Source organism: Oryctolagus cuniculus, chromosome 4, assembly GCF_964237555.1.
Source record: "Oryctolagus cuniculus chromosome 4, mOryCun1.1, whole genome shotgun sequence".
Classification (NCBI taxonomy): domain Eukaryota; kingdom Metazoa; phylum Chordata; class Mammalia; order Lagomorpha; family Leporidae; genus Oryctolagus; species Oryctolagus cuniculus.
The window spans coordinates 3,192,232-3,212,413 of NC_091435.1; the positions used below are offsets into that span (position 1 = coordinate 3,192,232).

A 20,182-nucleotide genomic window follows, 5' to 3' on the forward strand; every position below is an offset into this window, starting at 1 on the left:
CCTGACCCGGGCTGCCCTCCCAGAGTGGCGTCCAGGGCCGACTTCCACAGTCGCCTAAGGGAAGACAGCGTCTCTCCAGGCTGCTCCCATCTCCTTAGCTGCTCACTGAAGAAATGATATTCCTTAGCCGCTCACTGAAGAAATGATATTCCTCTTGTGGTCCGTTCCCTAGTGCAGTCATTCGCCAGCTCTGGGTGCCCATGCAAGGTGCATCTTTAGGGACTGGGGTATGCAAAGGACATGAAGACCCCCCCCCCCCCCAGGGACCTTGCAGGGTACCGGGCAGAGGGCGCAGCAAGTGACAAACCCAAGGTGTAAGTGAGCAGCAGGGAGCCGAGGAGCCGAGGCGCTGGGGCCCCAGGGCGCAGGGCCCAGCACTCAGCAAGTGCGGCGTCTACACTCCTGGGAGGGCCTGGCCGGCCAGGTGGGACCCGGTCAGGGTCACCCTGGAGGAGACCCCCGCGGGATAAGACGGGAGCCCCTGCCTTGCAGCCCCTCCGCCAGGATGACCGGCCCGCGCCTTCTCTATCAGTGACCTGTCACCTGGCCTAGCCCTGCAATCTCTGCAGATTGCGGCCGGGCCCTCCCTAGGCAAATGTTACTCAGGCTCGCTCAGCAAACAGGCCACCGCATAAAACCCAGGGCTGGGCCAGGCGCTCATCTCTGACCGCTGTCTCCTGGAAGGCGCCATGCCGCGCACGGTGGCCTGCGTCCTGCTCATGGCCCTCATGCTGGCCCTCGGCTCCCTGGCCCAGGACCAGGAAGGTAAGGCTGCCTCCTGCCGCTTCCTGCAGGGCACGGCCAGGCAGACGTGGCCTCATGGGAGCCGTGGTTACGCCACGCCTGGTTTCCAGGCTGCATCTCTGGGTGGTCGCCGCACCAGGCTCCTGGCGTGCACGAGAGGGGCAAGGCAGGTGGAGCCGAGCGTCGGGGCCCACGGAGAACTTGAGGAAACGCTGAGACCTCCCCTCCTGGCTGGCCTCGGCTTCCAGAATCAACCTAGACTATTCTGTATCATAATATTGATGTACCATAACCTAAGGAGGAGGTTTGGTGTAGCTGAGAACGTACTTCCAGAGTTGGAGACAAACTCTCCCGGGGGGAGGGGGGCGGAGCCACCCAGAGATGCTCAGGTGCCATTGGTGGGACTGCCCGGGCCCCTCTGCCCTCCTGGGGCTGGCAGGGTCCCCCAGGGCTCCCCTGGGCTCTCTGGGCTCCGTGTGCTGGGGAGCCGGGGCTCTTGCTTTGAACTTGACTGAGCGAGTCTGTGGGTGGTGCAGCGGCCAGCCTCCCAGGGCGTCCGGTGCTGAGCAAACATTGCTTCTTGCTGTTGGTGGGGTGACGGGGACCGGACAGGGGAGTGACCAGTGTTCCCAAGCAAGGGTTCCCACAGCGGTGTGGGGAGGAGAGAGCGAGGAGGGGGTTCCTATGCTGCGTGGGCACCTGCGGCCTGAGGGGTCTGGAGGGCACCAAGGTGGCTTGGGATCCCGCAGAGGCCGTGGGAAGGAGCAGGGGCTTCCAAACCCTAAGTGGAAACAGCCGGGTGAGGGGCGGGGCAGGGCCCCCCGCCAGCTCCTCCCTCCCTGGCTGCGGCTTCTTCCCTCCCCTTGCTCCTGCTCCAGCTCCCACTCTGCCCCCTGCCTGTCCCCACCCTGACCTGTGGCCAGGGCTCTGTGCTTCCTCCTGGGTTACGCAGGGTCAGCAGGTTTTGCTAGCACGGAAATCCAGAGGGCCGTGATTACAAGCGCAGCCCACGGACGGAAATCACGGCCCCTGAGCTCTGCTGGGGCCGTCAGTGGGTGGGCAAGAGGACCCTGCAGTGGATGCGGCTGGGCCTGGGGGTCCGTGGCCCCAGGGCAGGAGCACAGCGGGGAGCGCCTCGCCCAGCGAGTCCCTCTACTGGCCGCCAGGGGGAGCTGCTTCCCGCTTCCCGCGGGGCTCCTGACCGCACACCCTCCCATGGCGGGTCACTTGGCCCAAGGGGCCACTCGGCCAGTGCGAGACAGCCCAGCCCTGGGTGGACTCTGCCCGAGTGCTATGGCCTTGTTAACCCCCTCTCCCTCCGCCCCTGAGACAGACAGGAACAGAGACAGGAAGGAAGGCATTCTAGATGCTTCTGTTAGCCGACTGCCAGATTCCAAGTGGTCAGCCTCCTCCATCTCTGGCCCCTGGCCCCAAGGTCAGACCCTGGGGCTCTTCCTGCCTCGAGAGTGCAAGTCGGCACCTGTGACCTGGGCCCAGCTCCTCCACATTGCCCTGTGGGCCAACTTCCTTGACTCCCTGTGTCCAGTGGAGCCCCCAACCCACTCTCCCCAGACCACCCCAACTCTCTCCACCCCTCCTGCAAAGGGCCTTGCACCTGGCCTCTCTGTACAGCCATCTGGTCAACCTGCTTCTCCAGGGTGGCCTCCCTGTGGAGCTCAGCCTGCAGCCCTCGGCCCCTCCTGGGAGCTCGGCGGCCCCCGCCTGCCCTCGGCTGCCCTCGGCACTCAGAGTGGCCACGCTCCAGTGCTGGCTTCTCGGTCATCCCGGCCATTAGACCGAGAACCTCCGGACAGCAGCGTCTCTGCCTCCGGTGTGGGGCCCCCTCGCCAGACGGGGTGCCTGGTTTTGGGGTACAGGCTCTGCTAGCACACACAACTGAGGCTCAGCTTGGGGGCTCGGTCACATGCTGAAATGAACGTGGACATGAACGGTGACCCAGGAAGGCGCCTGCCCGGGTTTCAGAGCTCTGCCTCGGGCGGGGCCTCCTGGCTCCGACTTCCCTGGAGCGGGAAGGTGGGCGGAGCTCCCCACCACTTGCCTCTGCTTCCTGCCCGCACCCCTGCAGAGACCTGCGACATGGCCCCCCGCGAACGGAGGAACTGCGGCTACCCCGGCGTCACCGAGGCCGAGTGTAGGAGCAAAGGCTGTTGTTTTAACCGCTCCATCCCCGGCTACCCCTGGTGCTTCTACCCCATGGCCATCGACAATCCTGCAGAAGGTACGGCCACGTGACCCCGCGGCGGCGGGGCGGGGTGGGGGCTGCAGACTCAGAGCGGCCAGCTGTGTGTTTCCCTCTCTGGTGTGGACCCACGGTCATGCGGCTCGGCCACGAGGCTCGGCCACGGCCAGGCTGAGCTTGGCTCCAGGGAACACAGTAGGCAGGGCAGAAAGGCCACCTGGCCAGACCCCTGCTTTTCCTGGCTTCTTGTGCCTCCCGCCCACGCCGGCCAGGACTCCCAGCTCGCTCGGGGCCCATGGCAGGAGTGGCAGCTCACGCACACAGACACTGAAGAATGCTCCTACTCAGGCCTGTTGGGAAAACCTCTCCGTGATGAAGAGAGAAAGGACAAGTTCACAGCCACTCACACCTTTCCCCTCCCCCACCTCCATTTCAGAGGAGTGCCCGTTCTAGACGCCCGCCCCACGCCAGGAGCTCCAGCACCCTGCCTGCGCGGGCCGTCGCCTGCCCGTCACGGAGCCCAGCCTGCACCTGCAGACCCGGGACATCCTTCTGAGTCTCCCCCGGGCCTCCGGGGAGATCGGCGGCTCTGATTCTCAGTCCTCACAATTGGCCTCAAAGATTAAAAGAGATGAACGTTACTCTGTGGCTTTCGCTCTTGGGCGGCGAAGGGCGAGGTTCTCACCCCGGTTTCCTGCCCTGGAACCGGAGCTGTGTCAGCCAAGACCCACAGGAGAGGGCGGGGAGCGTGCTCAGTGCTGTGCAGTGCCTCGGCCCGCTGACCTGGCGGCGGTGGCACACAGGGACGGGGGACGGCGGGCTCATTCAGGGACTGGGTACGGCGGGCTCATTCTGGGCAAGTCTCGTTCTTCAGCCCACGAGTGCCAGCCGCACCCTTGTCCCCCTGTGAAGTCACTGTGGGTGCCCAGGTACGCAGGGGTTAAAAAATATTATCCCTTTCCTTCCCCAAATGGGAGCCACCCCGGGAGATGGAATCCTGGCAGCGCATCTGAATACATAGTGACAAGGATCACAGGGGTGGGGTGAGCTCCCCCCGACCTGGGGGAGGGAGGGGAACCGAAATGTCACCTTATCACCGCTGCGGGCGAGGCAGAGGACAAGGAGCCCATTGAAGCTGCCAGCTCCGGCCCGGTGTCAGACAGACACCTGCAGGTGCAGCCCCGCCGGGCAGGTGCCGCCCGGGAGGACAAGGCAAGGGCACCCTCTGGGCAGGCAGCACCAGCTCCTGCCTGTGGGCCAGGAGCTCTGGTCCGGCCCGAGAAGCAGGCAGGTGCTGAGTGGGGTGGGACCGGGCCTTGGGAAATTAACCGTAAACCTCGGGCCCCCAGGGTCAGGAGCTGGGAGGCACGAGAGGCCGGGGGAAGACATGAGGAGAAACTTGGGAATGGTGAGCTCCCGGGCGGTGATGACCCAGGTTACGTTACACGAGGCGCGTGGAGGTGCACTCGATGGGAAACCTCCAGGGGTCTCACAACCTCCGTGGTTCCAGGGACGCCCTCCCTGAGGGGTCTGGGGCACCCTCTCTGCTCTGCTGAGTACCCGAGCCCACACTGTCTGTCTGCCAAAGCTGAGGGCGCACTGACTGCGTTCACGGGCTGGGCGCCCACGGCCTGGGGGAGCGGCCACCCCGGCTCTCCCTGGAAAAGCTGGCCAGCCGGCCCTAGCAACCACCAAGCTCCCTGCTCCCCCACCCCGGGCCACACCCCCTTTCTTCCCCTCCCCCACATCATGTCCACTGTGGGTGTCCCCTAGCAGTGACCGAGCTGTCTCTGGGGAGGCCCTGCTGGTCCCAGAGGTTCAGGGGCCTTCCAGGAAACTGACCAGGTCTAAGGTCCCTCAGCCCCGACCCCCTGGAGCGGAAATCAGTGGCCAGATGGAGGGGTGCGGCCAGGGATCCGTGAGATCAGACCCAGTGAGAAGCATGATGGGGGAGGGGGTGTTAGCTGGGGGTGATGGGGTTGGTGCTGCGGTGCCCGGGGGCTAGCCGTGCAGGTACCCGGCATGCGTGCCCTGCACACGGAGCCCTCCCTCCGCCCAGCCCTGGGGAAGCCGGGCTCCGGCTCTGTATGAGCTACGATTCGGTGCCAGAGCCCCCGGCACCTCCAACCGGCCAGGCTTCTGTCAGGGAAGGGCAGCCTCACTCGGACCGTCCCACTTGTGCACGTGGCTGGGGGAAGAGTGGCTGGACAGTCCACGTGTGCACGTGGCTGGGAGGATGGAGCAGCTGGACTGTCCACTTGTGCACGGGGCTGGGGGTGGGGGAGAGGGGATAGACCGTCCCACTTGTGCACGGGGCCCTGGGGGAGACGCTGGTCGGTGGAGTTGCATGTCAGTCCACGCTCTGCTCACCAACCATGACGTCCGGATGCCCATCTGGCCAGCTCAGGATCAGCCAGTGACAAACAGCCCTTGACCCCCCTCCCCACCATGCACACCCTGCCCTTAACCACCAGCCTAGGAACATTCTAGAACTCCCATGTCCTTGAAGTGTTCTTCAGCGATCGTCCTCTGCAGACAGAAGCTCAGGAAGACTCTCGGGAGAGAGCTTCACTTTGGGGGCAGTGCGGGGTTTTCTGGGTGCAGGAGAGATGGGGTGTGCCTGCCTTGGCCTGGGCGAGCAAGGAGGTCCCGTCCCCTGGGGGCTGAGGCTGGCTGTGCTGATGCCCTGGGCTCTCAGGACACCCTCTCCCGTCTCTGTGGCTGGTTGGCATCGGCCAGCTTGGGACCTTGGACAGGGTCCTGCCTCCAGACAGTCTCCTGGTGCTGGGGCTGGAGGTTCAAGGCCGAGGAGGGCAGGGCTGGTCTCCCCGGGCCCCTCCTCAGCGGGCTGCCCTCTACCCACTGCCCTCCGCAGCTCTCCTGTCTGCAGATTGGCTCGGGGCCTCACAGGACCTGAGGAGCTGCAAACCCCGGCTGGTGCTCAGGCCCCAGGTCAGGACGTGGACTCAGACCCCAGGGCCCACAGCTCAGCCTGGGACCGCAGCCCGGGAGCCCTCGTCCTGGGTGCAAGCTGCTGTCCGGGACCAGCACTTCCACTGTGGCCGGCAAGGAAAGCGTGGAAGTGCAGATATACCAGGCGCAGGGTGGGAGGGCCAGGAGCAGGGAGGGAGGAGGGCCAAGAGCAGAGAGGGGGGAGGGCCAGGCTCAGAGAGGGGGGAGGGCCAGGCACAGAGAGGGGGGAGGGCCAGGCACGGGGGGGGAGGGCCAGGAGCAGGGAGGGGGAGGGCCAGGCACAGAGAGGGGGGAGGGCCAGGCACGAGGGGGGGAGGGCCAGGCGCAGAGAGGGGGGAGGGCCAGGCGCAGAGAGGGGGGAGGGCCAGGCACGGGGGGCGGGGAGGGCCCGGCACAGAGAGGGAGGAGGGCCAGGCGCAGAGAGGGGGAGGGCCAGGCGCAGAGAGGGGGGAGGGCCAGGCAGCTGGGGAGAGGCAGCGGACTCTCATACTGTGCTCCCGGAGGGCAGAGGGGTGGGCAGGCGGCAGGCTGGTTTACGCGTTGCGAAGGAAGGACCCAACAGGGCAAGGGTGAGGGCCACACGTCCTAAGGACCGGATGGTGCACCTCTGTGCCGACAGCTCCCTTTCCCCAAGCCCACGGTGACCCCATCACGGCCCCAGGGCAGCCACGCATCCAGGAGCCCTCGTATGCTCAGCCCCAGAGCAGGGCTGGAGGCTCCGTGGCTGTTCCTGGGTCACAGGCCTTGGCCCCCAAGTGCCTGGGGCCGGAGCAAGAGAGCGTGTGGCCCCCAGCAGCCTCCTTCTCCTGACCCCGCTCATAGCTCAGTGGTGGTGGTCCTGGCAGCAGCACGCTGGTGGGGAGGGCAGAGAGAGAGCAGGACCTGTGACGGTTTCACGGCCTCTCCACGCCCCGTACCCCGCACACAGTGTCCGCCCCTGCTGCTCTCGCTCCTCTGCTCCCACCGCGCTGCGAGCTCATTTAACACCGCCCGGGCCGAGCGCCATCCGGGCCGAGTACTGCCACGTGGTCTCTCCGTCCGGCCGAGTACTGCCACGTGGTCCCTCCGGCGTTCCGCTCTGCAGCCGGGCGTGCCTGTGGGGGTCACGGTGGCTTCCAGTCGTTCCCACACAACAACAGGACTCTGTTCAGACACTGTTGAGCCGAGGAACAGAGCAGGAACAGAGCTGAAGCCAGGTTTGTAGGGTCAGCGGGAAAGTCACTGCGGGCCCCGCCCTTCCGTTGTGAGCGGGAGCCGGTTCCCAGGTCTGGTGCCCGTGAATCCGATGCAAACCCTGAGCTAAAAAAAAGGGGCGTTGGCAAATCCTGTGTGCGCAGCTCACTGGCAGGGACGCAGGAAGGGAGAGCTCGTGGCCGAAAGGCCCAGGCAGACAGATAACTGCTGGCGACAGTGGGACGAGCATTGTCACGGCGCAGGCGTCTGTCTCTTGTTCTCAGTTCTTAGTCTAGCTCCGAGCTGGACACGTCCACTAGGCAAAGCTGCAATGCGTGCACATGTGTGCACCGCCGTAGGGTGGGTGAGGCAGTGGGCGGGTGGGTGGACAGGTGCGGGGCAGCGGTTCTACAGGAAACATCGGAAGGGGTTCCTGCATCGTGGCCGGTCTAACCTCTCACCGGGGCCGAGCCGGCTGGTCTGACTCCTCACCGGGGCCGAGCTGGCTGGTCTAACCCCTCACCGGGGCTGAGCCGGCTGGTCTGACTCCTCACCGGGGCCGAGCACCGGGCAGCTGAGGTTTCCCCCTCCGTGCAGGCTCACCCGCCGTCCAGCACAGTGTCCTGGGAACTCCCCGGGTCAGAGATGCAGGCCTGTGTGGCTCCCAGGGTGCTGTGGGGCTCCCTGCAGGGCTGTGTGGAGAGAGCGCCCTGACCTCGTGGGCTCAAGGTGCCTTCCCAGCGGCAGAGCTGTCATGCCCGGTGTTTGCTGCACAAACATTGGGGGGGACAGCCTGGAGGAAGGGACTGTTTTCACGGCCTCCCGCACTGCCCATTGGTGAGGGCGGGGAGAACAATGGCTGTGTGTGCGTGGTGTTTGCTTAGAGCTCGGGAGGGAGGACAGACCATGCACAGCCCAGGGGAGCGGGCCAAGGCTGCTGCGGTGGCTTTGTAGTCCCGAGGGGGTCAGGAGGATGTGGCCCACTGGGTAAACAGGGCTGTGGGCTGGCAGGGAGCTGGGATCCGCCACCCATGGACCAGCAGGCACCATGCCTGCGCCTGGGCGAGGAGGAGGAGGACTGTCTGGCCAGGGGACTTTCCCCATGGGGAGTGGGCAAGGGTGTTACCAGTGAATGGCAGGGTTCTTGTCTTCTCACAAAAAAGAATTCAGGCGTGAGACAGGGAGTAGTGGGAGGTAAAACAGCAAGGTTTATTAGGGCAGGGACATCTGTAAGGATGGACGGGCACCTCTCCAGACAGAACCTGAGAGAGAGCCCAGTCGCTCGGACTGGGGGGGGGAGGGCGAGGTCACATGGCTGAGTGGAGAGAACACACCTGGGCAGGCCAGGCGGGCGGTCAGCAGAGAGGCAGAGGGCTGAGCGTGCCATCCGGGTGAGGCTGGGGGGGTTTAAGGGGATGGGCCTTGCCTGCCCATCTCTGCTCCTCTTGGAACAAAGGACTTCTTGGATGTAAATAGAAAATCTCCTGTCTGAGTTCTCCCCCTGAAGGTATCAGACAGGAGGAAGCCCGGCTGGCGCTGCCCTGGTTAGAGGAAGGATGGGCAGGACCCCCTGGAGTCAGGATCCGGAGCAGCGTATCTGAAATGCAGATGTCAGGCAGGCAGAAGGGCCGGGGACCCCACCTGGCAGGTTATGGGTAGGAGGGGGCGGGGCAGGATGCGACACTGGGCTGCCCCTGGAACGTTATGGGGATGACTTTGAGGTGCAGATGCTGGACCCAAATGTCTCCTTAGGCTTTTGTCACACACACGTAAGCTCATATCTGACTTCCTACTGAAGTGGCACCTTGACAGTAGGGACTCCATTTTGGAGCACTTGAGACTGCATTCTGGGAAAGCACCCCCCCCCCCGAGACTCTGGTCTGAAACTATGATCTCAAATAGTCGGACAATAGCAGTGCACTACGTCACCCTTGACAGAGCACAAAACCCCCCAGCATGAGTGGTCAAGCTAGAAAGTAGAAAGGCTGCACCTGGGTTAATGAGAAAGATGTGGTTGTCTATGTCTTACATATAATTTGGATTAATGCCAAGATCATATATGATAACTGTACGATTGTAACTTGGTTTTATCAAGATTATAGTGGATATCAATTTCACCTAGGTCTTAGGTTATGATGACCCCAGTAACTATGTACTCTCCCTTGATCTTAGCAACCGTGTATAGCAACCGTGCATCCCCCCCCCCTCCGGATTTTGCGGTTTTTGCCTTTATAAACCCTATGCTGTAGTTCCTCAGGGCTGCTCTGTTCTGGTTTGATCAGAGAGCTCCAGCATGCTGGGAAAAAAAAAAAACCCTTTGCTAATTGCATGAGAGAGAGTCTCTTGGAGTCATTCCTTGGGTGGTGGACGTTTCTCAACCATAACATTTGGAGGTTCCACCAAGATCTGACTGCTGCCTGCGGACGCCTCCAATGGACATCTCTCGGGGTGAGTGCGGCGCCTATTGCTTTGGTTGAACGTGTGCACTTTGGTCTGTTGTTTTCTGAGGTTTATTTGTTTGTAATCGGCAGCGTGGTTGTCGGGCTTGAGCGAGAGCTCCACCCGACTGTGGCGGGCAGACGTGCTCCAGAGCCACAGGCCACATCCCGGGGGACGGTTAGGTTCTGTGGACCAGAGGCACTGCAGACAGCACGCCAGCGAGCGCTCGGAGCTGTGTTTCAATAAAGCTTTATTTGAAGCAGAAATGTGCCTGTGAGCTACGGGTTGCAACCGCTTCACCTGTGGCTTGATTTTTAGCCTTCACGGGTGGTTTCAAAGCCTCAAGTTAACGCATGGCACAAACAGAAACACAACACTCAGCCGCCAGGGACGTTTAAGCAATTTCAGTCTTTCCCACGTCTCTCAAGCAGGTGCCAAGAGGAAGGAAACAGCACAGCTCTGGAAACGTGCTGAGTGACATCCGCCCCGCTAGCCCGACGCTAGCCCTGAAGGCGTTGAGCCCCCCCACCCGCACCCCCCAACTCTGGGCCGGAATTCTCACAGCACTGGCTCAGCTGATTCTTACCCCAGCTTTGGCCAAGTTCTGTTCTCTCCAGGGAACTTTAGTTCTGGGCTTTGGAATTTTCTATCGTCTGCCTGCTGTGTTCGTATTAATCGGGTTTTCATGGCTACGTGAATCACCCGGGACAAGGAAAGCGAGGTCTCCCGGGCGCTGGGTTGTGAAGGTTCCCAGGCCCCAGCTGGGCAGCCCCAGGCCTCTAGGGTCGGGGAGGGGCTGCGTGGGGAGCCCAGAGGCAGACAGGGGCTGGGCCAACTCCTCTGTAACCAGCCCTCTTGTGAGCAGGACCTCGGAGGGCAAGCTCCCAGGGCCAGGCTCTTCCCACAGCTCAGCCCTAAGCTCCCACCTCCGAGTGCCGGTAACTTCCGCAGCTCTAAGGTCCTCCCTGGGTTCCGACCAGAGCCCTGGGGCGGTGGGAAGGGCGGGAATTTGTCATTTGTTTTCCCCTCCACGTTTAGGGACATCGAGTGTGACAGCTGACCGCCAGCCAGGCTCCTCCCCTCCCTCCCGCCCCACGATGCTGTTCCAATGAGGCGGCAGTGCCCTGAGTTTCCTGGAGGCGAATTGATGCAGAGAGTTTGGCACAGATGAGAGTTATCCGAGATGCAGATGGTACTGGAGAAGCAAAGGGTTCTTGTCTTCGAGCAAGAAAGAATTCAGGCGTGAGACAGAGATTAGTGGAAAGCAAACAGTAGGGTTTATTAGGGCAGGGACATCTGTAAGGACGGATGGGCACCTCTCCAGACAGAGCCTGAGAGAGAGCCCAGTCGCTCAGACTGGGGAGAGCGGGGTTACATGGCTGAGTGGAGAGAACACACGTGGGCAGGCAGGCGGGTGGTCAGCAGAGAGCAGAGAGAGTGCGCTGTCCGGTTGAGGCCAGGATTTTTAAGAGGATGGGCCTTGCCTTCCCCTCTTCTCCTCCTGGAACAAAGGACTTTTTGGATGTAAATATGAAAAATTCCTTTCTGAGTTTTCCCCCTGAAGGTATCAGACAGGGGAAGCCCCGGTTAGAGGAAGGATGGTTATGGGGTAGAAGGGGCAGATGCTGGGCTGCACCTGGGAGGCTACTGTGATGACTCTGAGATGCGATGCTGGACCTGGATGTCAGCTCCTCAGGCCTCTGTCACGCACACATAAGCTCATTTCTGACTTCCCACCTAGCAGTGAGGGGCTTGCCTTTCTCATCGGCTCGGACCCATGTCTTCTATGTGTGGATACCACCTTGTCAATTTCCATTGGTACTTTGGGTGAGGGGCATCCCTAGGTGGGCAATTATCATTCCCCTAAGTCCCAGGGTGCCCGCCACCCACTCCTCCACTCCACTCCTCCTCATTAGGTAACACTGCTGGAGACCACACTAAACAGAGTCCCCGAGACGCAGCGTGAGCGGGGCGCAGACCTGGCTCCAGCGTCCATGCTGCGGTCCCTTGCTGTGTGACTCAGGCAAAGTACGTCATTTATTTAGACCATTAAATGGGGGGTGGTCATGGTAGCCCCTCTGTTGGGCTATGGTGAGGACTGAGTGAGGTGTAACACGTGGAATCCTCAAACAGTTGCCTGACACAAGGAAGCCTGCAGCTGCTAGGTGGGAAGTCAGAAATGAGCTTATGTGTGCGTGACAGAGGCCTGAGGAGCTGACATCCAGGTCCAGCATCACATCTCAAAGCCATCACAGTAACCTCCCAGGTGCAGCCCAGCATCTGCCCCTTCTACCCCATAACCATCCTTCCTCTAACCAGGGCGATGCCAGCCAGGCTTCTGATGTTGCAGTAGATTCGCTCCTGAGAGGAGGAGCGTGGTGGGGGCAAGAGGCGCGGAGTCACCACACAGACCCTGGGAGTTGGGTGAAAGCCCGCCAGAGGCGAGCAACCTGCAGACTCGTTTATTTCAGTTGGTGCAGCAGCTTATATAGCCAAGGCAGCCAATCCTGTCAAAGGGCGGTGTATGCCCTAACCAATCACAGCCTGTTGCCAGGCAGTTTCCAAAGCCATCCAATCACAGCCTGTTGCCAGTCAGGCTCTGTTGCCAGGCAGTTTCTGAAACCATCCAATCACAGCCTGCTGTCAGTCAGGCCCTGTTGTCATGTGGTTTCTGAAGCCATCCAATCACGGCCTGTTGCCAGGCAGTTTCTGTTGTCAGTAGCCATCTTGGCATGGCCTTTTCTTTTTTTTTTTTTTAACTTTTATTTAATGAATATAAATTTCCAAAGTACAGCTTATGGATTACAATGGCTTCCCTCCCATAATGTCCCTCCCACACGCAACCTTCCCCTTTCCCGCTCCCTCTCCCCTTCCATTGACATCAAGATTCATTTTCGTTTCTCTTTATATACAGAAGATCAGTTTAGCATACATTAAGTAAAGATTTCAACAGTTTGCTCCCACACAGAAACATAAAGTGAAAAATACTGTGTGAGTACTAGTTATAGCATTAAATCTCAATGTACAGCACACTAAGGACAAAGATCCTACATGAGGAGTAAGTGCACAGTGACTCCTGTTGTTGACTTAACAAATTGAAACTATTGTTTATGGCCTCAGTAATCACCCTAGGCTCTGTCATGAGCTGCCAAGGCTATGGAAGCCCCCTGAGTTCACTGACTCTGATCATATTTAGACAAGGCCATGGTCAAAGTGGAAGTTCTTTCCTCCCTTCAGAGAAAGGTACCTCCTTCTTTGATGACCTGTTCTTTCCACTGGGATCTCACTCATGGAGATCTTTCATTTAGGTTTTTTTTTTTCCCCCCAGAGTGTCTTGGCTTTCCATGCCTGAAATACTCTCATGGGCTTTTCAGCCAGATCCGCATGCCTTAAGGGCTGATTCTGAGGCCAGAGTGCTGTTTAGGACATCTGCCATTCTATGGGTCTGCTGTGTATCTCACTTCCCATGTTGGATCATTCTCTCCCTTTTTGATTCTATCAGCTAGTATTTGCAGACACTATTCTTGTTTATGTGATCCCTTTGGTTCTTAGTCCTATCATTATGATCAATTGTGAACAGAAATTGATCACTGGGTTGGCATGGCCTTTTCATCTCCTCATTCCACCACATTCCCCCTCTCTGATAACTTCAGGGGAAAACTCAGAAAGGAATTTTTCGTATTTACATCCAAAAAGTCCTTTGTTCCAGGAGGAGATGAGGGGAAGGCAAGGCCCATCCCCTTAAAATCCTCACACACACCCCCACCGGCCTCAACTGGGCGGTGCGCTCAGCCCTCTGCTCTCTGCTGACCACCCACCTGCCTGCCCAGGTGTGTTCTCTCCACTCAGCCATGTGACCTCGCTCTCCCCACTCCGAGTGACTGGGCTCTCTCTCAGGCTCTGTCTGGAGAGGTGCCCATCCATCCTTACGGATGTCCCTGCCCTAATAAATCTTGCTGTTTGCTTTCCACTAATCTCTGTCTCATGCCTGAATTCTTTCTGGCACCAAGACAAGCACCCTCCTTTCTCTGGTAACAGAGCCAGTACCATCTGCTATTTCTTTTTAAAGACTTATTTATTTATTTGAAAGTCATAGTTACACAGAGAGAGAAGGTGAGGCAGAGAGAGAGAGAGAGAGAGAGAGAGAGAGAGTTTTCTATCCACTGGTTCACTCCCCAATTGGCCTCAACAGCCAGAGCTGCGCCAATCCAAAGCCAGGAGCCAGGAGCTTCTTCCAGGTCTCCCATGTGGGTGCAGGGGCCCAAGGACTTGGGCCACCTTCCACTGCTTTCCCAGGCCACAGCAGACAGCTGGATTGGAAGTGGAGCAGCCAGGACTTGAACCAGCACCCACATGGGATGCCAGCACTGCAGGCGGTGGCCTAACCCGGTATGGCACAGCACCGGCCCCAGCCATCTGCTGTTTTTTAAGTGATGACTAAGGGGACCAGAAAGGTGAGACTCCACCAACAGCATCACCGTGGGTGCCGGGGGGGGGGGGCTTCCCTCCGGGGAGGCGGATCACCGTGGCAGGTGCTGGGGGGGCTGGGGTGCCGGGGGGGAGCTTCCCTCCGGGGAGGAGGGGAAGCCTTCCTGGAGGAAGTGACTCCCAAGCCGGGAGCTGGAGGACGTGTGGGGGCCAGCGAGGAGGGGTGGGGGAAGGGCGCATTGGGGCACGCGGGGTCCTGGCAAAGGGGAGCCTAGCGACAGGAGCCGGCGGAGGGCACGGGGCGTCAGGCCGTAAGCAGCCTTGCTTCCCACACTCAGGCATTTGGTCTACACCCTGCAGGCTTCGGGGAGCCAGGCAATGGCCCAGACTTTCGTTTGATAAAGGTCAGTAAGGCAGATGTTTGCCTGGATGGGGCACGTCGGGGACACCAGGAGACAGGTGTGGTGAACCAGGTGAGCGATCTGGCAGCCTGGACCGGGCTGTGGGCGTGAATGCTGGCGGAGACCGAGCAGGCGCCATCATTGGGCCAGTCCAGTCGGGGGGCAACCTGCAGAGGTCACGGCCGGTGTGGAGGGGCTGCGGCTCCGGCCTGAGGGACTTCCCCAGAGCCGTGGGAGAGCCGGGTGCAGGGCGTGGCTCGTCGGGAGCAGGTGCAGGGTGTTCTCGTGAGAGGAGGGTTCGGACTTCCCTGGGCTGCACGGTTTCTCGGGGGGAGTCCGTCGCCTCTCCCACCGTGCTCCCCGCTGCCCGGTGTGTCTTTTTCTCTGGCTGCTTTAAAACTTCTTCTTAATCACCGTGTTTCAGCAATCTGATCGAGCCGTGCCTTTGTGGGTTTTGTTTGTATTTGTCTTCCTTGAAGTCCTTCGAGCTTCTAGGGTTTGTGGGTTTAGATTTTTCAGCAAGTTGACAAAAAAAACCTGAACAAGCTTTCTTCAAATGCTCAGTGCTGCTGAGTCCTTCTTTAGCGCCTTCCCTCTGCTTTTCTGCCAGTGGCCACGCACCTGCGTGCCGGACTGGCGGACACCGCCTCACGGGGCGCTGGAATTCTCTTTTAAAGTATTTATTTATTTTGTAGAGGGAATACGGCCACAACCAGAGGCAAAGAAAGAAGGGCGACCCCTCCTCCCACACAGACCTCGTGAGGCAGCTGCCCGCTGCGGTCCTGTCCGGGAAGGGACGATGCCCCTAGGCTCTGCTTCTGTCACTCCAGTCAGCAGTCTGTCCCGGGACTCTGCCCCTGGGAGTGTGGTCCTTCTACAAGCACACCAGGCCCACTGGCCCCTGGGAGTGTGGTCCTGAGTCACGCGGGCTGTGATTTGCGCCCAGCAGGGCCGTGACGGCCAAGGTGCGATGCTGATGAACCGAGAAACGGCGGGAGACACTTGAGTGTGGCTCGGCTCTCGGGAAATGGGCCCCGCTGAGCCCGCAGGCGTGATCAACTGCCTGATCCCCCGCGGTCTCCGGGGCCTGTTTGATTGAAGGGGCTTTCCCTGCCCGGGTGTCTGTGACAATTTATCTGACAGAGAGAGAGAGAGAGAGAGAGAGAGAGAGAGTGGGGAAGGAAAGGGGGGCATTGATTTTCCATCCGCTGGTTTACTCCCCAGATGGCCACAATGGCCAGGACTGGACCAGACTGGAGCCAGGAGCCAGGAGCCAGGAGCTTCTTTCACGTCTCCCACGTGGGTGCAGGGGCCCAAGCCCTTGGACCGTCTTCTGCTGCTTTCCCAGCCGTGTGAGCAGGGGCCTGGGTGGAAAGCAGAGCAGGCAGGACGCAAACCAATGTGTGCACAGGGGACGCTGTCACCCCGTGGCGCAGGCCACTGCTCCACAGTGCTGGCCCAGCCATTGGAATCCTGTTTGCTTTCTTGGCCACCTTTTTTCTGAATGCACTAGTTTAGGACCGTTTGTGTTGCACTGGCTTCCGGCGAGCCAGCTTGTCTTCCGCAGAACCTAATATTCAGGACCTGACCCAAAGCCCTTAGAGGGAACCTGTGGTTCCAGACGCCGTCTCTCCCACCCCTAGAACTCTCCCTTGGTTCACTTTCAGTTTCCGTCTCTCTGCTGAGGTTCCTTTTCGCGCCGTCTATTTTGGGTTTTCTTTGAATCTTTGTGAACATTTTTCCCGGGCCTGTTTCCTCTCGCGGGTGTTCCTGATGGTTGTCGGACGCGCCTGCCGGCTGCTCTGGGCGCCTAGAAGCCGGCGACTTCACGCCGAGCACCCAGCCGCTGTGCCGTCGCCGGGTCTTGTCTGTCGCCCGGTCGTGTCTCCCCTGGTGCAGTGCTGACCTTCATCTGTCCGTGGTGCTGCCGGCTAAGCCCGGTCCCTGCAAACTCACGAGCTGAACCCTAGCCTCCAGCCCTCCGAGTGGGCCTGTGTTCAGAGACGGAGGCTCCAAAGGGGTACTTGGGTGACACCGGGGCTGACTGCTGTCCTACAGGGGGCGCTGTGCACAGAGGGACGGCCGTGTGACGACACAGGGAGAAGACGGTGTCTGCAAGCCGAGGAGGGGTCTTGGGAGGAGCCAGCTGCCCACACCAGTCCCGGGCGCCTGCACTCAGAGCCGGGAGAAAACGCACTGGGCCCGGGTGGCCCTGGGCGGCCCCCGTGGATGGACAGAGGCAGGGAAGGTGCTTGAAGGTCACCTTGGTCCTCTCAGGACCTGCTCCACAGCCTCCCCGGCAGGGGTCACAGGTGCCTTCCCTCCACACCCGAGGTGGTCGGCCAGCCTCCCCCACCGGCCGCTCGGGACTCCGGGGGAGCCACTCGGTTCCACAGCAGTGATTCTTCTTCCCCTGGGAATGGTTTGGCCCGGCCTGGTGGGCCTGGGAACTCTGTATTTGACTAAAAACTCAAGGGGCTCCCATTCACATTTCTGGAACTCCCTTCTCTTCCCATAAAACTCCGGCCACCCCCGTTGCTTCCAACTCACGGCTCTGTGTCCCCTCTCCATGCTGTCCCCTGCAGGGTATCTCCAGGTAGGAAACCAGGGCGGGCAGGGGACCCTCCTCGCTGAGTTCCTTCTCAATGGCCGCTGTCTACACTGCCAGCTGTCCAGCATCTGTGGGCACTCAGGGTGAGGGTGCCGCTGTGGCCGCAGGGACTCCGCAGTCAGACAAAGCGACACAGCGGGGAGCTGGGGAGCGGGGGAGCTGGCTCGCATCCCAGTTTTCCTGCGAATGGATGGGCAGCGCCACTGCAGGGCGGGCACCGCGGCAGGGAAGGGGGCGGAGGGAGAGAAACACAGGGCACCTCCACGGAGGGCGGGTGACGGGGGCGGGTGACAGAGGGCGGGTGACAGGGTGCCTCCACGGAGGGCGGGTGACGGGGGCGGGTGACGGGGGCGGGTGATGGGGGGGCGGGTGACGGAGGGCGGGTGACGGGGGGCGGGTGATGGGGGGGCGGGTGATGGGGGGCGGGTGACAGAGGGCGGGTGATGGGGGGCGGGTGACGGGGGGCGGGTGACAGAGGGCGGGTGACGGGGGGCGGGTGACAGAGGGCGGGTGATGGGGGGCGGGTGACGGAGGGCGGGTGATGGGGGGCGGGTGATGGGGGGGCGGGTGATGGGGGGCGGGTGACAGAGGGCGGGTGATGGGGGGCGGGTGATGGGGGGCGGGTGACGGGGGGCGGGTGATGGGGGGCGGGTGACGGGGGCGGGTGATGGGGGGGCGGGTGACGGAGGGCGGGTGACGGGGGGCGGGTGATGGGGGGGCGGGTGATGGGGGGCGGGTGACGGGGGGCGGGTGATGGGCGGGTGATGGGGGGCGGGTGACGGGGGGCGGGTGATGGGGGGGCGGGTGACGGGGGCGGGTGATGGGCAGGTGATGGGGGGCGGGTGACGGGGGGCGGGTGACAGAGGGCGGGTGATGGGGGGCGGGTGACGGGGGGCGGGTGACGGGGGGCGGGTGACGGGGGCGGGTGACGGGGGGCGGGTGACAGAGGGCGGGTGATGGGGGGCGGGTGACGAGGGGCGGGTGATGGGGGGCGGGTGACGGGGGGCGGGTGACAGAGGGCGGGTGATGGGGGGGCGGGTGACGGAGGGCGGGTGACGGGGGGCGGGTGATGGGGGGGCGGGTGACGGGGGGTGGGTGACAGAGGGCGGGTGACGGGGGGCGGGTGACGGGGGGCGGGTGACGGGGGGCGGGTGATGGGGGGCGGGTGACGGGGGGCGGGTGATGGGGGGCGGGTGACGGGGGGCGGGTGACGGGGGGCGGGTGACGGGGGGCGGGTGACAGAGGGCGGGTGATGGGGGGCGGGTGACGGGGGGCGGGTGATGGGCGGGTGACGGGGGGCGGGTGATGGGCGGGTGATGGGGGGCGGGTGACGGGGGGCGGGTGATGGGGGGGCGGGTGACGGGGGCGGGTGATGGGGGGGCGGGTGACGGGGGCGGGTGATGGGCAGGTGATGGGGGGCGGGTGACGGGGGGCGGGTGACAGAGGGCGGGTGATGGGGGGCGGGTGACGGGGGGCGGGTGACAGAGGGCGGGTGATGGGGGGGCGGGTGACGGAGGGCGGGTGATGGGGGGCGGGTGATGGGGGGGCGGGTGACGGAGGGCGGGTGACGGGGGCGGGTGACGGGGGGTGGGTGACGGGGGGCGGGTGACAGAGGGCGGGTGATGGGGGCGGGTGATGGGGGCGGGTGACGGAGGGCGGGTGATGGGGGCGGGTGGGTCCCGCGCCTGCACTCATGGCGGTGGGACCAGTGGTGGGCATTAGCCACCCCGGGCAGCGGGTGGAGGTGCAGACGTCGGAAGTGGGCAGCCCGGCTGCTGGGAGAAGTGGACACTGCGGAAATCAGGCCGGACAAGGAGCCAGCGGCAAGGACGGAGGCGCAGGCTGGTGCTCAGCGGGGCATCGTGGCGGAGCAACAGGGAATGCGTGGTGCTCACGTGGTGCTCACGGCGTCCTGGGCAGAGGGAATGCGTGGTGCTCACGTGGTGCTCACGGCGTCCTGGGCAGAGGGAATGGGTGGTGCTCACGGCGTCCTGGGCAGAGGGAATGTGTGGTGCTCACGTGGTGCTCACGGCGTCCTGGGCAGAGGGAATGCGTGGTGCTCACGTGGTGCTCACGGCGTCCTGGGCAGAAGGGACCGTTTGCATCTAGACGGAGCTTGAGCTCTGAATGGGGCCGTCTGCCAGGAGTGGCAGGATGCAGTGGGAACGGACGCTCCCGGACACGCGAGCGGCTGTGGATCGGGGAGACGCCCTCTGGAGTGCTGAGGGTGCCGGGGCACCAGAGGGGCGTGTTCGAAGCTGGCACCTCCGGGGGCGCCTCCAGGGGGGTGTGGAGGTGTTAGGACAGCAGGGAGGCCAAGGCCCAGCCCAGGCCTGAGCCCGGCGGCAGGAGCTCGGCCAGGCTCAGCCGTGCAGGGTCTGCACGGTGCACAGCTCTGCGTTCCGGCAGGGCGCTGCTCACGTCGGGGACGTAGGAGGCGACTTCAGAGGGTCCCGGGAAGCCTGGAAATGAAGATGCTTTGATTTTGGTGCAAACGCTTCTGAAATCCGTGCAGGCAGGGAGCCTCCGGAAACTCGGGCGGGTGGAGCATCGTGGAAACCGCGCGGTTTAAGGAATGCTTTCGCCCAGACAGGCGCCTCTTCGGTTCCAGTCTTCCACGGCCCCCTAGAGGACCGCGTGCCACAGTGACCCCCAGCGGGCGGAAGCCGCTTCCCCGGAAGTTCCTCGAATCTCCACAAACGCCCAGGGCGAGCGTGGTGGGAGCCGGCGCCCCTCCCCCGCCCCGGCCACGTGTGGCAGAGCATCTCTCCAAGAACGCAGCTTCTGCCGAGGCCGGGGAGGGCGCGGGGCCTGGGCGGGGCCAGGAAACCCTGGTGGGGGCAAGGGGAGCTCTCAGACCTGGGAGCAGGAGGGGGCAGGGGAGAGAACGGAGGGCTGGGCCACCTGGGCTTGGTGGCACTGAGGGTGACAGGAGTGCGGGACGGAAACCGGCCATCTCGGGGCTGCCCTGCGGGGTCCACAGGGGACCGCACAAAGCCCGCTCTCTTGATCCCATCAATGGCGCTTGCTGGCAGGCCAGGGTCTGGGTCCTGTGCCTCTTTGGGTCACTGCTCCACCCCGCGGCGACAGCCGGGCAGCGCTGCGGGGTTCCCTGGTGGCAGAAGTCTTAGGGTCCTCAGCACCTCCCTTTTCCCTTCCGGGGCGTCTGCCCCGGCTCCCATCCCCTCCCTGTCCAGGGCGTCCCTGCCGGGG

At 62.5% G+C, this 20,182-nt stretch overlaps 1 protein-coding gene across 1 annotated transcript; it reads left to right on the top strand.

The window, feature by feature from the left end:
• The first annotated feature begins 615 nt into the window (after positions 1 to 615).
• On the top strand, positions 616 to 3,585 carry TFF1 (trefoil factor 1). The gene is made up of 3 exons (XM_070073121.1): positions 616 to 765; positions 2,831 to 2,983; positions 3,381 to 3,585. Exons 1-3 carry the CDS (start codon positions 690 to 692, stop codon positions 3,395 to 3,397), a joined length of 246 nt encoding a protein of 81 aa, XP_069929222.1. The 5' UTR covers positions 616 to 689; the 3' UTR covers positions 3,398 to 3,585.
• Positions 3,586 to 20,182: the final 16,597 nt, after the last annotated feature.

Coding starts and splice junctions, on each gene's coding strand:
- TFF1 (XM_070073121.1), top strand. CDS start 690: ATGCCGCGCACGGTGGCCTGCGTCCTGCTCATGGCCCTCATGCTGGCC. Junction 766..2,830: donor CCTGGCCCAGGACCAGGAAG/GTAAGGCTGCCT, acceptor GCACCCCTGCAG/AGACCTGCGACATGGCCCCC.